Genomic DNA, 15,664 nt, shown 5'->3' with positions numbered 1-15,664 from the left:
TGTAATACACTCACACAATCATCTGCTGCAGTATTACGCAAAGAATAATATCTTGGGAGTTCTTCTAAACTTGTCGAAAAATAAAAGAAACATTGTCCTCATACAGGCAGCTTTCATGCCCTCGTATAAAGGTGTTTCTACGCTGATTAAGGGCATCCCTGCCGGAAACAGTTTTCGCCGAATATAGAGTTATCATTTTATTGCTACGACAGTTGCGGACACTCCAGACGTATGTCTGCCGTCGCTGCGGGCCGTATGCTGTATGTGCTAGTGAAAGCGTGCGCGAGTGAGCCAGCGATCGCGGCTCAATCTCGCGCACGCAAGGGAGGAAAGCGGGGACGAAGCGCGCCGTCTTCCGTCGCGCGCAAGGCTTCGCAGAGAGGGTAGGAAGGGGGGGGGACGCGTTCTTCTCCGGGCGGGCGCACGCGCCCTGCGGGGCCGCTGTATCTTGAAAGCCATCTGCGACGAGGACAGAGTCCGCTGTGCGCTGTGTTTTTGCGGCTTAGTTCGCGTTGATGCGAGGCGCAGCACGAAGGTCCATTCGCTCGCTGCTGCTGCCACGGTTCCTCTCACTCCAGTATTCTGCCAGCGATTTTTCGCGGTCATCGCGTATGATATGTTCATGTTTTCTGTGCGCGCTGACACCGTACTGTTAATTTAGTTAGCAAGTGAATGTTTACAAGTTGACACGGCCGATAAAACTACTATCCTTACTTCGTATAGCTGTCCACTAATTTGCTATCGCAATCGATGGTTCGCCTTCCAGGCGAAAGTGCGCCTCTTTTTTTATTATTCTCAGGATTTTCTTTCTCAATTGCGACTGTATGCGCAGACTATAAGCTCCGTTACTACACATGTAAAATGCACATGTGATCAAGGTGAATTTTGCCATCAGCTGCGCAACAGGAGCAACGAGAGGTCACTAGTGATTGTACGAATGGGCACTGTTTAATTATTTGTGATTCCAGGTACCTTACGCGTGTCACCTGATGCACATTTTGTGTGGTTGAAACGAAAGTCGACTATTTCTTCAAATGATTGAAAATTGGGTTTGGAATCTCCTTTAGGGAGCTTCTTTTCAGCTTTAAATGCTCGACCTATCGTTTCGGAGCAACATAGCAGGACGGCGCAAATCCGAATACAAACTCGAGAAATGCAAAATATTTGTCGATAGAATTTAGTGCAAGGCGTCGGGTTGTTTTCCCCCAGAAAAAGAAACAACATGTCGCGATCTGGAAGTTATTTATTTAGAGGGTATTTAGCCCTACAGGGGCCCTTCAGGAGGTAGAAGATATAGATTAACATCGATGTGGAGAAAAACAAATGAAGCACACCATAGTACGTCTCCTAACCGATGTACGATTGCCTTCTTTTTTTGCTGTTATTTTTATATCCCCAGTAGTGCTTAATTTGTCCACTGCGTAAAAAAAAAGCACGAAAATAAAAGAGCAATGGACAAAAAAAAAGAAAGAAAGGAGAGTTCATCACTAAAGTGGTACGTACAGGCTCACTCACGTAAGCAACCAATAAAAGATATAATATCTTACTATGAGCAGGGCTGCAGCGATGAGTGCAGCCTTCATGTTAACATCCAGGTCGAGGGGAAAGCTCACATTGAAGGTGTCGGTGTCTGTGAAGTACTCCTTGACGAGTCCACCCCACTCCTTAGTGACTGAGCCTATGGCGACACCGTTCATAGTGCGCACCTTCAATGGCGAAAAGAAAGGCGTCAACAAATGGCTGTGACATTGATAGTTTTGTGAATATAAAGATTATGTATGTCATGGTTAAACCAGAAACTCGGGGAAGAAGCTCGCTTCCAGCTTACTCACTCAAAATTAGATTATTTTCTGAGAAGAGCAACTACGTTAACCGACGAATTTCGTAGTGCCATGCAAGGAAGAAAGACGGGAAAGCTGAGGAAGTTTAGGAGTATTTAGGAGTAAGTTTAGGAGTAGTGTTCGCAAATGAGTTCTTTTGCTAGGTCTCCTTTAAGAGCAAGTGCCATTCAATGCTAATATGGAAGATATGAATGTGGCAGGCGACCAGTAGCAAACACTTCTTACCGACTAAAGTCTTAGTAAATTCCTCCCAGAAACTTTGAAAAAGTGACAGCGTTCATATTTTTATTATTATTATTTTTTTGCTCTGCAAGGCGTTATTTTTTCTATAGCTCAGCTAAGAAATAATAAAGTATGATTGTGAATTTTTCGACGAGTGTCAGGTAGAGTTTCTGTGAACGCCTGTGCAAGTATGTAGATTCATCTGGCGGGAATCACAGCGAGGCGTAACTGGAAGTCTTAACAAGACACTGCGCTACCTTTTAACAGACACTTCAAATCTGTGCGCCCAATTCTTAGGCACACAGGCTTTCCTTAAGTTACACGCAACTTCTCGTCATGTACACTTGCGTTCTTATCGCAAATATTTATCGCTTGGCATAGACGCAAATAGTCTTAGTCCAGAAGTAAGTGGTTCCCTTCCATCGCAAGCCAACAACGCCTATTGTAGAGGTCCTTCCCTCATTTTTGGTATCTTTCATTTCGCGCTATACATTAGAACATGTGCAGTGCGGCCTGCAGGAACGGTACTGACACGAAACACTGTATAAATTTTATTCGCTGCGCTATATTGAGATGCGAAATTTTATTAAGACGACAGTGTACAAATAAAAATAAATAAATAATTGGAACTGCTCATAAGAGCACATGACCGATGATTGCGATGTATGGTATACTGCTAGAGAACGCAGCCGTCAGATTGCAAGGAGAACTTGCGAACAAAAAGATTTCTTAATTTGGCTCCAGTGCGACGGTTTCTTGGGATGCCCAGTTGGGCATGCCAAGAACAGAGACGCATTATCTTTGGCCGGACTGACACACAAAAAAAGAAAATGTTCGTAAGGGCTCTTTTGTGAGTAGTCTCAGTGACCGAATTGTAATTGCGGCTGATTGGTGCCGATTTTGAGTTCAAGGGTTGATTGCGAATTTCGCCTCACGGACCGAATTCACAAAGCTCTTTGTTCTTAAGTGCTCTTGGTCGACGGCCGACCACCTTTGCGAATAGCATGGCCAATATGACGACTGGCTGTCGACTGCTCTTATATACGAACAGTTATAGCATGATAACGCTTCTAAAAGCCGGTCAATGTCTCTGCTGAGCATGCCTAATGCAGACAGCAGCTGCGGCGACCTTATTTCATCACCGAACGTATAAGGAATATTTGAGGTACGATTATGACAAATTAGTGTAGCGACGACAAACTTATGCTCACTTCGAACTTGACGTCGCATTTACATGGCACACTCTCGGTGCAGATGGGCCCCACCAAATTTAACGCCGGCTCATCCTCCTGGGTGTAAATCGTAAAGTACGGGTGGCATATAGACCACCGCTGACGAATTTGCGCGACGGGAGTTCCTGGTGGAGCTTGAACTTCCATCTCCTAGACAGAGAGAGAGAGAGAGAGAGAGAGAGAGAGAGCAGAGGGAAGGAAATGTTGGGACCTATAGGCCGACCACACGCACGTCGGCTTCACTACACTACGCTGGGAGGGAGAGGGTTAACAAAGTAAAAGAAAGAAAGGAGAGAAAGCACTGAGGGTGTCGCCGAGCACGGAGGCCCACATCGCAACTACGAAGTATTTTATCGAGGTCTGTCGACTTCGAGAAATACAGTAATGGACGTACAGCTTCCATAGGCTTGTGAAATATGCGGCAAAGGTCCGAGTACTTTTCTCCACCGTGAATGACCTCGAGTTCATGTGTTATAAAGTGGTTTCAACTATTCAACCGTTAAAATATTGAACTATTAATTAAGTTTGATATCTGTAGACTAAACCAATTATTAACCTTTATTTTTCTATGCGCTTTCCTTTTTTGCAGAGGTTCCCGAGTCTCCTGCGTGCGCACGTGACGACGCTGAACCCACATTGTGATATGTTAAAGCTGTAGCGTTCATGCCCTTCACATGCGGGAGAGCGTGGGCAGGCAGCGCGAATACTTCCATCGAAGTACTTTAGGGTGCGTTGTATATTGCCGGCATCTCGGTTGTCGCACGGGGGGCAGCTGTCTTGGCGGTTTCGTCCGGTTCATCTAGACGCTGTATTGTTATCTCAGCTGCTATTACGTTTTATCAACGTGCGTGTATCTGGGGTCACTTGCGATGTTGTGAATTGCGTAAAACCTTCGTGCATACTCACAGGTTCGAATGTGCGTGTAGTGTGTACATAGGTGTGGATGTATTCATGCGCAGGGAAAGTGCACGTAATGCCAGGAATATTTATGTCCGAATTGACAAAACTTTTCATTCGTAAGTGTTTTCTGCCATTGGTAATAATATGTCCGACATCTTCAACGGCTGGCAGCTGCTTCTATACGAATAAATTTAGCATAGCAACATTTTTGTGAAGACAGGCCCTAAGTTCGCATTCACAAAGATCTCTTAAGCTAGAACTTTTCGTAAAAGAAAATATCAGCCAATTCTCATGCTGGACATATTAGCGAAGGCAGCCGGCCTATGGCAAAGAACACTTAACAAAGAAAAGGTTTGTGAATGCGACCCATAATTTGTTTAATAGACTAAATGAATTTAGTGCTTCACTGCACTTACTGTTCAATAGGATATGCTATACTGCACTGCTGTTCTTTCCTGGAATTGGCCACCTGGCCTCGTCAAGCTTGCTCTTTCAGCTTTCTTGCCAAAATGGCATTCAGCAGTGTACTTTGTGCCCGTTATAAATAAATTTAAACGAATTTTCGCTTGGTGTGGAGTAGAAGGCGCTGATAGTCATAGCACCTACAGATGCAGAAGAAATAGTCGATAGAAATAAAAAAAAGTATTAGTGAGATTCTTCTTAAGAAAGCTCAAAGTGGCTTGAACTTGACTAAGAAGTTATGTGGATTAACTTGAAGAACAGTGGCAGCACCCGCTGCAACAGGTTACTTACAACGCTTTGCTAATGGGAAACTAGAGCATTGAGAATGATACCACCTCAGTCGCTGTCAAAACTATTATGTAAACACGTCGATATCACCGCGAAGCGAGGGAGAAGGATTATCTGGAACAGCGTAAGCATCAAGCTCATCTACAACGGCTGAATTGAATGTACAGTAATTTAGAGCGAGTGTGATTACATCGCACAATATTTCTGCCTTTATTTGCATGCTTGTTTATATAATAGATCCCGTCTTGTTGTAACTTGTACAAAAACAAAAAAACAAAAGCTTAGCCTGATTTTTATTATAGGGACCTCTTATCTCTACTCTAAAAACATAGCGTATCTATATGTTAAAAGCATAGATTTGTATTTTCCACATTTTGCATTCACCCACTCCTGCAATAGCCCTTCTGGGCTGCAGTATTTGTAAATAAATAAATAAAGTAAGTAAATAGCCGAAGTAGCATTTCTTTTTTTGTGTTTTTACCTGCAGGCAGCAGAACCAGCAGCAATGTACGCATCGAAGGGGTCGCACAATGTGAATCACAGCGGTGTTTGTGAAGTCCAGCACGTCAATCTCGAGGCACCGCCGTGGGCCGCAGCAGCACCTGGTGCAGAATCCCGAATCTGTGATACGACGTGAAAGCATGCAGCAGTGAAAAGAGACAGAAGAAAAGAAAAAGGGACTGCTTGTTTTTTTTTTTTCAGTCCTGTGCTGTTGTGCCCAAACCGCGAGAACAACACTCAAGATGATGGCCCTGAACCGCTAAAAGACATCGAAGAAACGTGGGAGGCAATGTTAAAGGCACAGAGCCTGGAGGATCAGCGAAGTCTTGTGAATCGGGCCCGGGCTGCGGCATTAGCCAACGGCTTTCTGGACTAAGAGAGCCGCCCACCTAGGGCGAAGAAAGAACACTTTCTCGCTGTTTCACACAATAAACGTTCATTCCTCCTCCTCCTTGCCACAATTAAAAGACACCGAAGAAAATATAATACCGCAGAAAGTTAAGTAAATTACGATATTACAGAAAAAGATGTCAGCAACAATAACAACAATAAATAAAATTTGAAATAAAATTTGAATACTCCCTAACGCGAAATTTCAGCACAGCTGTAAACGCGTTTTCTTTTCGGGATATATTGGCTGGCGCGGACAATCTGTCTCGTGCGGCACGTTACAAAAAGAGCGTAGTGTGGCGCGACTGCCTCGCTAATCTGGAGAACGCGAGAGGCAGCGCGTAGCTGACGCGTGGGCGCGATTCAGAACAGCCGCCGGACACAGACCTCTGCTTATGCAGCACTTTGTTTTGATGCACTCGCCGCATGCCTTATCCATCGGTGTGCTGTCAACTTGCACTACCGTGGTGCTATCTCGGAGCGACCGTCGCCTCAGAAGGCCCCATGCACCCTAGCAGTAAAAGGCGCGCGTCGCGCCGCCGGCGTTAAAGCGGACCTGAACGACCCCTCGGGCTTGGTGAAATAACATAGTCCGAGGGTAGCATACGCTGCTGCGAACATCTCGGCAAGTTTTCCTGTTGTACTCGGTGCATTGAGCTCGCAAGCGGATCGCAAACTCACCTGTCTCCAAAACGCTCTCTTTACAACAAAAGACCCCGTTCTCACTCTCTTCTGGACGCTCTATTTCGTCATCGGACGCTTTATTTTGCGATTTCCTTAGACGGCTCATATTGGCCGATAGCTGACATAAAGCTCCGGTCTGCTACATGGCGTAGATACCGCGCCCACCACGGGGTGCCGCCACGAGTCCACGGGCTAAACGCACTGCGGCTCGCCGAGGACAACCACGTTTGGCTTCTGTTGGCACGTCGTAGGCACCAACGGTAGAAGTCGTGGCGCCAACGTTAACATCCAATACGAAATTTGAACTGCGCGCCACGGTGACATTTAGGATGCGGAGCGTTGTGGCCACGCCCCACTGCGCCATAACCTTCGCAGTGCAAGGCATTGAAGAAGGAACGGAAGCACAGCGGAGGCCGTGTATGGTCGCCAGTAACTCCGCTTCTGATGAACGCACTGAAGTACTTTCTGCGGCAAAGCATTTCTGAAATAGCCTATTTTCACTTGAAATGCCTTTTTCCACTCCGATAGAAAGTGGTTCAGTTCCCTTTGAAACGCAGCCGCGGTAGAGCGGACACACCAACTGGCGGCTGTCACGTGACAGCATTAAAATTTCGCTTCCTCTCTTAGAACCGTGATGTCGTAGGCTTTCTTGCTTCGCCTGTTGGCAGGTCTGCGCTTGTTTACGTTCTTCGTCTTTCATTCTTTGCGCGAGTCATGTCTTACAAAGATGACGACGTCGTTGGCACTGGTCATAATCGTGTTTGTGTGCACCCTTCTGTTGAGGCGTCGCCGCGTTCCAAAGCCGAGGAGAATGAAGTACTGGGTGTCGCCTCCAAATTATTGTATTCATGGTCCGTCTTGTCGTACAGAATGGGACATGACTCACTGTCTCCAAAAACCTTACCATCAGGACGTCTCGGTTTAGACTCATTGTAAAAAACAATCTCAAACCATGACAATCGGAACAAGCGCGAGCGAGAGATGACGGGAGCCGATGATAGTACGAAACGAGTGGTCCAGGTGACAGCAGATACGAGTACGCGTCGAGCAGTCGGGTGGGTCCGCATGACTCCAGTTTCCCGCGCGCACGTCACTGAAATGGCCACTCTCATTGGTTTCCGCCGTGCGCAGCTCGCGTCTTTCATCTCACGCTCCGCGTTCGCTCTTTTATCCTTCGGTATTTTGCTCATATGCTCGGTTACGCCGAGGCCGACGCCGGCGCTTGCCGCAGGAACGGACGCCTAGGAGCTGCGCTCTAAGAAAAGTAAACAAATCAAGCCGAGATGACGTCAATAATGTATATAAGTCCTGAGTGGCGCAAGTATAAAATCGGGACATTCGCGTCTCGTATTACGTCCCCATTTCTGTCCGAGGCCCATAGGAAATCACAGCAAAGGTGAATGCATGCATTGTGTTGATGGACGTGTGCATTTGTCTATACTATATGCCGAAATCTTCCGATATTTGTCTGGCCCAGTAACACGGTACGTGGGACCATCCAGCGAATGTCCGAGCTATCAAAATGATGGCTTATATTTCGCTTTGCCGGTAGTCCCAGCGTCAGTGATAAATCGAATTCGGGATTTAATCACTTTGCTTACACATGCGAGGAGGAGGCAGGAACTGCACCATATACTCGTTCTGTTATAATGCTAAATGTTGCGGTGAAAGGATTTTGCCGTTGGGGGCATAAATAAGTTAGTACGAAATATCGTAACATGTTGATCCTTTGCTGATGAAATGAATACACACTTCTTTGTTCTTTATTTCCTTGTCTTGCGAGTATAGAAGTCTCACGCAAGACTTATGCAAAGAGGAGCAAAGATATAGGTTTAAAGGCTGTATTAAATTTAGTGGTAGCTGGGACAGCGAGATCCAAGATCACTATAAGCGCTTTCTTGACGTACTTGTATTTTCCCGTATACATTTGCCTGTGCTTTACAACAAAAACACACATTATATGGTCTCGCAATTTACGAGAGTGTACCGGATTATTGCACAAGGTCTTACGAGGTTCGGAACATTTCAGGTGATTAGTATAGCTCTTCTGGATAATGTTGTGCGGTAGGATTAACGTTGACAAAGCCTTTATTACTAGGCAGAAGGGAATACTAAAGCAGAAAAGTTTGTAGAATGAAAGCTTCCTTAACGTCACAGCACAGGGGCCACACATATGTAAGTATAGCCGAAACCTACTCACTTTCCTTAATGTTGTATATGAGCTGACCAACTGAATTCTTCGCTTCGTAGCAGTTGCAAGTTTCAATACCACAAAAAACTGAAAAGAAAGAATAAGGAAACGTGCATAAATACAGTCAATAAATAATACAGAGCGTTCTAAATGTTTCTTCTTTTTTGAATTTAAATATCATCAGTGTGCATAGCTAACGCTTTTCCACAAATGTGATAAACGACGTGATGGAATTGAAGGATGCTATTAGTTTTTTCGCCACTACCTAAATACAGGCAGACGGATACTGGTCGCAATGCAGTAAACGCTAGTTCTATATACCTTCCATAAGTTCAACTTTTTGTTGTATCACTATCTGTTCGATGACTGCCAAGTATTCAAGACCAGGAGTACAGTTGGGCCTGCCTGGAGCCGGTGGTATCTGTGCTGCTCCTGCGAAAGAGAACGTCAGTGCGTCACAATGTGGACTCTTTTTTTTGCGCACCCTGAAATTTGCTTGTTTGCAATTTGCGATGCAATTCTTTTCCTATTCCTTTGGTTCGCCCTTCGGTTCGTCATAAGCTCGCACAACTTGGCCCCGTCAGCAATATAAAACGGTAACCAAATTTTGCACCCAAAAGACAATGCAATCTCAACATTTCATGTTCCACTAGACTATGCGTTGAAGAGGAAAGCTACACGCCGCATATGAATGCAGATGAACAGCGCTTTTTAACGTGACAAGGAGACGACTGACCCGAGCACTGTCTTCCTTCTTCCGTTCAAAAGTGCTGTTCACTCGCGCAAGTATGTACTACCAATCGGTTCCCGCTAGCACTCGGTTGTGGCTACTTACGTCTTAGGTCCAAATGCTCACGTATATAGCTGTAGTTACCACTGCTACTTGTCCTTTTCAGAAACAAAACACTTTATTAGCTCACGTGCTTTACAGAAAAGCTTTTTGTCTCGCGTGGTTGGTTGTGCGGTGTCCTCTGCAGCCCAAGAAGTATGTGACTCAAAATAGGCAGTATATTAGTGTTAGGTCTGTTGTAAGGTCCGGGTACCCACAAGGAGGACCCGATATGGAACGTCGTATCGCGATGCACTCGCCAAAAATTCTCTAGAACTAGAACCTCAAACCTGGAATTAATTGCAGAGTGCCATCATGTTGCTTATGTTTGCTAAGTTCTTAGGCGGATAGCCGAGTCTTTTGCGGAGCATGGCCTTTTGGAGACTATGCGACACCGCGCGAAGGACTGAATTAAAAAAGGGCGGTAAATGCGTCTGTGTGCCGCTGTTCACGTGGCGCCATAGTTAGCTTTTACACTTTGTTTACCCGATCTTGTGAACTGGAAGAAGGACAAATACTGCTGCCAATTCGTTCATGTCCTTTTCAGTATGGTGCAGTCGAAATTCTAAGAATTGATGGTGAAGCCAGGTGAAAAAGAATTGAAGATCAGCTGCTCTCAACGTCATGTGCGATAGACCAAAAAAGGCTAGGCCTCGGCGCTGATTAGGCGATTGCTTTTGGAGCGCATGTTTTTATTTTGTCATCAATGTATCAATATTTACTCTAAACATCAAAGAACTCAATTTATTAGAGAAAATTGAACAAGATACCATAATTAACAAAAACAAAATGGACTGACTTACTCAATTATTCTATTGTTGTTGTAACATGGCACCTTGATTCCATGTTTAATCAACGGTACAATGACATCAAAGTAAAGTGAACTAAAGACGATGGGAGAGTCAACAACTATAGCTTAACACCGAACCTTCCTCCGGAAGCGGCTAGTATTTGTTTACGGCAGAAGACTACCATGCCTGGGCCATCATTTGAGGATCATGCTCAGTTGGTCCTTGTAGAAGGAGAATAGCGGAACGCGAAATGCTACACTATGCTGATTAGTTAGTGTTTACACATAGGGCAAGTGCAGCAGTAAGGACCAGCTCAAGCGTGCGATCTCTGGACCGCCATATTGCACGGCCGAATTACAGGTTACTGCAAGAAACCTTTTCGTGTATTTCACAGCACGTGCTACAGTATCGAGGTAGTCTTGTTCAATGGTGACTTCCTTCCTAATTTAGCTACTTATATATTAAATGCAAGACTTCATTTACATTGCAATGCCAGAATTTTTTTTCAGCCGTAATATACGCGGTTGGTCTGCTGAAACGTGCTGGGATAATTGAGGAACATTGGGTGAACAGGACGAAGCCTGAGCCTCGCGTGAATGTTCCGACGAGAGAAATGAGCCAGGACTTTGACAAGGGATGTTACACTGCCCTTGTCGAACACATTGGTTCCAGATTGAAGCTCCTCTTTTTCACCGGATGTCTATTCCATTCATCCTATTGGATGAATTATTGGATGGAATGGATGAACTATTGGATGGAATTATTTACTGGAAGTAACTAGCATAACAGAGCATGAAGAACAGTTCTCGAACAAAAAATGTCGTATAGGAGCCAGCGTTTCGACAAGAGGACTTGTCCTCATTGGGTCCTTTGGCGAAACATTAGCTCCTGGAACAGTAATTGTTCTACCGCTCTTTATAACTTCAAGCCCCCTCTTTCCGGGATATTCGGTATTTTTAACGAGAGAACCGACGCTGAAATTGAGCACGGATACAGTGACTGCCAGGTAAGTGAAGTAGCGTTCATACCTCCTGTGTTTCCAGGAAGATGCTGACCTTGTTCAGAAGGTGGCGCGCCGATGGCGGGCGCTGCAGAGCCAGGCACAGCAGAGTCAGGAACGGTCGACCTAGGCATAGCCGCATCAGGTGGAGGGTCTTTAGGCACCGAGGGAGCAGGTACGTAGGGGTCGGGAATGAAGCCTTCAGGTAAGTCGACATTAGGCGCCGATGTACTGGGCACGGCGGACCCAAGCGTCTGGGAACCATACGCCTGGTAACCAGGCCGATAAGACGTGGAGCCACCATCCGCCCTGGGAGCATGAACGCTTGGAGGGTACCCTGGGGCTCCAGTAGCTCCATAGTCAAGTGAAGTGGTACCACTTGCAGAGAAAACAGTAGGCGCCGAGGAAGCGGGCACGTGGGAATCAGCAGCAGGGGCGTGAGGAAGTGGTGCCCCTGCAGTCACGGCGTGAGTACCAGGCCCGAAAGAGCTTGATGCCGGAGACGTCGCATAACCGTACGTAGTGGGAACAGGCCTCCTTGAGTCTTTCGTGGAGGCAAGAGGCGTGCTGTAAATAGAGGGCGGCGCAGCTGGTGCTGGTGAAACGGGTGCCCTCCGGTCAGGTACGGAGGTAGCGACCGCTGAGCTGCCGGCAACAGAGGGGTCAGCCGCGACGCTACTTGGAGTTGTTTGTGCGGGCGCCGACGTACGTTGCGAACCTGTGCTGGGTGCAGGTGCCGAAGCACGTGGTTGTGCTGTTTGGCGATACCCAGACAGGACAATTAATTAAACAACCAGCCGCCGGCAACAAATGTTTTTGCTCTCTAAAAGCTTCGACACGTTCCCAAGTTCGGTGAACTGATATCCAAGCTCATTGTTTCGGGTATAGAAACTTAAGCAGAGCAAGTAGACAATAATAAGGAAGTATGGTGCTCGCGATAGAGCTTCATGGTGTTGCTTCTACCGAAACTTAGCCCTCTTAAACCACTTCCTATGAGTTTTACTTCCAGTCGAAACTTGATGCTTCTAAACCACTTTCTATCGGCGGTGCAGTTTTAGTTAGTTGCTTGGACCTTTTTTCTAGTTGTGTCGCTTTACATTGCGTTTCAGCATGGTACAAGGTGGTTTAAGCAAAAATGATCCTGAAACATGATATATCTAACATAATTATGAGATTTATAGGATCATGATTTATGTTTATAAGTTAACATGATTTATAAGGTGATAGAACAGTCCTGGTATACTTTCGCAGCATCGATGTCATCTGACGTTTCAGTCAAGGCACTCTCGCGAACCTTGCAGTGGTTTCACAGAATGTTAGTTGAGTATGTGTTTTGTATATACACGTATTTTATGTCATGGAATCTAAAGCTCTTGCCACGGAATGCTGTCAGCTTTCGGCCACAACGTGAATCGGTGGAATAGTATGCATGTTTATGTTCACTATTGTGCAGCGTAACTTCTAGGATATTGTGATTTTCGTAAGTAACCCGTCATAGATTGCGAACGCTAAATTAATGAAGGTTGACAGCATTCTGGATATTGAAAGAAAAATGTAGCGCCTATTTTGCACGCAACGTGACTTACTAGCAGGCATAGGTTGGCAAAATGAACAGAACTCACTGAGACTCGTTCACAGATTATATTTCTTACTTAGGGCTCTTGAGTTGTCGGACCCCGCGCAAGGCTCTGAGAAGTTCCTAAGACCTTGTTTTGTCCGCAGAACCAATGGTAGCTTTCTCTATGACGCTACTTATCATAAGTGCAGGAGCGCGGTTCCAATGGTGACACTAACGACATCCATGTCTGCTGTCAATCACGCAGAAAGCGAGCACCAAACACAGACGAAGGAAAAAAAATGTAGGGGGGAGTGTCAGGTGACCATAATGAAGCTTAGTAATAAAATTTAATGCAAATGCTCATGGGAAAAGGTTCTCACCATGCGATGCGCAAGCGGCTATTTCTAGCCGCTGAGCGCGCGGAGCGTACGTGAGAGAATACTAGACCGGAGAGCTCGTTGTGAGGATCGATTGTGGCGAGGGCGCCACTAACGGCTAATGCGTACCAAACAATGTGGAGAGCTTAGGTGGTCTACTTTCCACAAGCCATCGTGCGCATAGCCCCCGAAGAGATGGTAATGGGGTGGCATCAGTAGAGGTTTGCTCGCTGAGGGTAGCTGCCTAGCGCCATGCTCCATCCTAGTTTTTTCAAGAGAAGTTCTTCCTTGCTGACTTTAAGTGTGTTTGGTGTATCTGGGATCTGGATATCTTGTCACTACTTCATGAAAAAATAACCGTTGCTTGGGTGACTTGTAGATGTCGCGTGAACTTGAAAATGGTATCATACCACTCCATCTCTAGAACACGTAGAAAAGGTCAGCAAATGAAGATACAATCGAAAATGAGCATAGTTAGCTGTAGGCACAGTGTTCGATATTACAGCGAAGCTGTTGAGGGCTAGTTTTCCCAGGATGGTGTACGTGTGTAGACACAAAACTCCTCATACGTGCGCCGATCCCGAAGATAATGCAATGCCAGGCCGACCCGCGGTGGAGGTGCAGTTCGCCGTTAAGGGGCCCACATACACAGCTTCGCTGGTCATCCTTATTCACAGAGTGGAAGGGCACTGAGCTTTTTTTTGTTTTGCTGGCGTCATCTGCCGGGTATGCGCCAACTCACGTATGCGCGTGGGATATACCCGGTGTTCGCGCACACCCCACGCTTTCGCCGCAAGCGTCAAGTTCGCGCGCTTTTGAAGACAGAGTCTTTGCGGATTTCACAGGGATTTGGTGCATCTGGAATCTGGCTGTTTCGTAACCACTTCCAGAAAGGAAAAGGAAGGCTTAACCAAGTGTCGACGCTAATGAAAGACAAAGTCGTCGCAATTGAGCGCAGAAAAAATACGGGTACGAGTACGATACGAAATGAGTGAATAACGATCATCAAAAGGTGACAGAAAAAGAAAGAGTAGGGAGATATAATCGTCGAATCATTTGAACCGCCATGTACGTCTACCTTGTCTTCAGCTTCGACACTTGGTTGTGAGCCTTCCTATTATGGAGAAGATGTTTTTCTTAGTGAGTTACCGCGACTTTTCCGTATCGAGCAGGCTTTTGGCCTATTTCATGGATCGAACTGGTGCGCTCACGTTAAGCGGGGAGCGGGGGCAAGTGAGTTGCAGCTGCAATGTGGAGCCGGATGACATGACGAGTGCATGGCGTACTTGCTTAACGCACTTCGCTTGTCTCTCGCTTTTCTTGGTACTGCTTCGCGTGAATGCTTCCTATGGTGTTTTTATATCCATAAAGATACATATGTGTGAAAGAGCTGTCTGGCATTCATCACGTATGCGCACGTCTCTCTGTGTTTTCTGTGCCCTGTTTCAGCTATGCAGCGTTATCCGACCTCTTAGAGGCTTAAGCAATAACTGTCTACTGGAAGGCCACGGGCACATTTTCAGTTAGCCGTACGCTAGAGAGAGATGCGCAGTAACACTGCGGAATAACATGGCATGTTGAATGCAGAACTGCGACTCGGTTTCTACTCCGGATTTATCCATAGATCTTGATGTGACTGTGACAGTAGAAATCGTTCCTTACCAGAAGACCACGGTGCTCCAGTGGGATCCATGACCACGGCTTATCGTTTCTTCGTCGTCGTCTTCGCCTTACAATGGTTGAGTGGTCGAGAAGTGAGTTCAACAACAACAGCAACCGTTATGCAACGGACGACGACGACGACGACAGTTTTACGTTGGCCCGAGTGCAACCCTCAGAATTCATTACAAAGGGACATGCCTTGCAAACACACCAGTTAAAAAATTACATTATGTGCCGTAAGACAGTTAAATAAAATTGAACCAGTAAATTTTCCCGATTAGTCGATTATGCATCTTGATTTCTCGGGAAAGTAACGTCCGCCTTCGTTAATTAATCCAGCTCAAGGACTAGAATTATCTGCCAGAGGCGCGTTTAAAAAAATTGACAGTCATTTTAGCATTAGCGAAATTGCAATAGCAAAATTGAGTCATTTTACTTGACATTCTCATTCGAAAGCATTGTTACTTTATTTTATGTCTATTCAATAACGTTTTTACTCACTCACTCTTGTTTTCTCCCACTAATGGTCGTGGCTTAGAATGCTCTAATTAAACCTACCTTAAGTACCTGTATCTTAATCCACTTCGCCCTAATTAACACCAAAGGCCGTGGGTTCGAGTGACATAATTAACTCTATATTAATTTACTGTGCCCTTTTTGGGCATAATTAGGGGCATGAATGTGGCATTGAAGTGGAAGAAGTGATACGAAAGAAAATGACGAACGCGCGAGCAGT

At 45.7% G+C, this 15,664-nt stretch overlaps 1 protein-coding gene across 7 annotated transcripts in view; it reads right to left on the bottom strand.

Annotated features, from left to right (window-relative positions):
• Window positions 1-15,664, bottom strand: part of LOC135900247 (phospholipid scramblase 2-like) — a 365,712-nt gene that overhangs the window by 15,967 nt on the left and 334,081 nt on the right. For 5 of the 7 annotated variants that reach the window (XM_070531927.1, XM_070531925.1, XM_070531922.1 and 2 more), the window contains 6 exons: window positions 11,360-11,898; window positions 9,033-9,143; window positions 8,721-8,798; window positions 5,427-5,566; window positions 3,275-3,445; window positions 1,548-1,706 (listed from right to left, as the gene is read on the bottom strand). In XM_070531927.1, the coding sequence (XP_070388028.1) occupies window positions 1,548-1,706; window positions 3,275-3,445; window positions 5,427-5,566; window positions 8,721-8,798; window positions 9,033-9,143; window positions 11,360-11,898 (1,198 nt within the window). Of the gene's footprint in view, window positions 1-1,547; window positions 1,707-3,274; window positions 3,446-5,426; window positions 5,567-8,720; window positions 8,799-9,032; window positions 9,144-11,359; window positions 12,086-14,928; window positions 14,996-15,664 lie in introns of those variants that run through there. The other 2 variants (XM_065429670.2, XM_070531923.1) reach the window with 2 other exon arrangements.

This window comes from Dermacentor albipictus, chromosome 1 (assembly GCF_038994185.2).
Source record: "Dermacentor albipictus isolate Rhodes 1998 colony chromosome 1, USDA_Dalb.pri_finalv2, whole genome shotgun sequence".
NCBI classification, from domain to species: Eukaryota; Metazoa; Arthropoda; class Arachnida; order Ixodida; family Ixodidae; genus Dermacentor; species Dermacentor albipictus.
The sequence above is the reverse complement of the archived record's forward strand: the minus strand, read 5'-3'. Positions and strand labels throughout refer to the sequence as shown.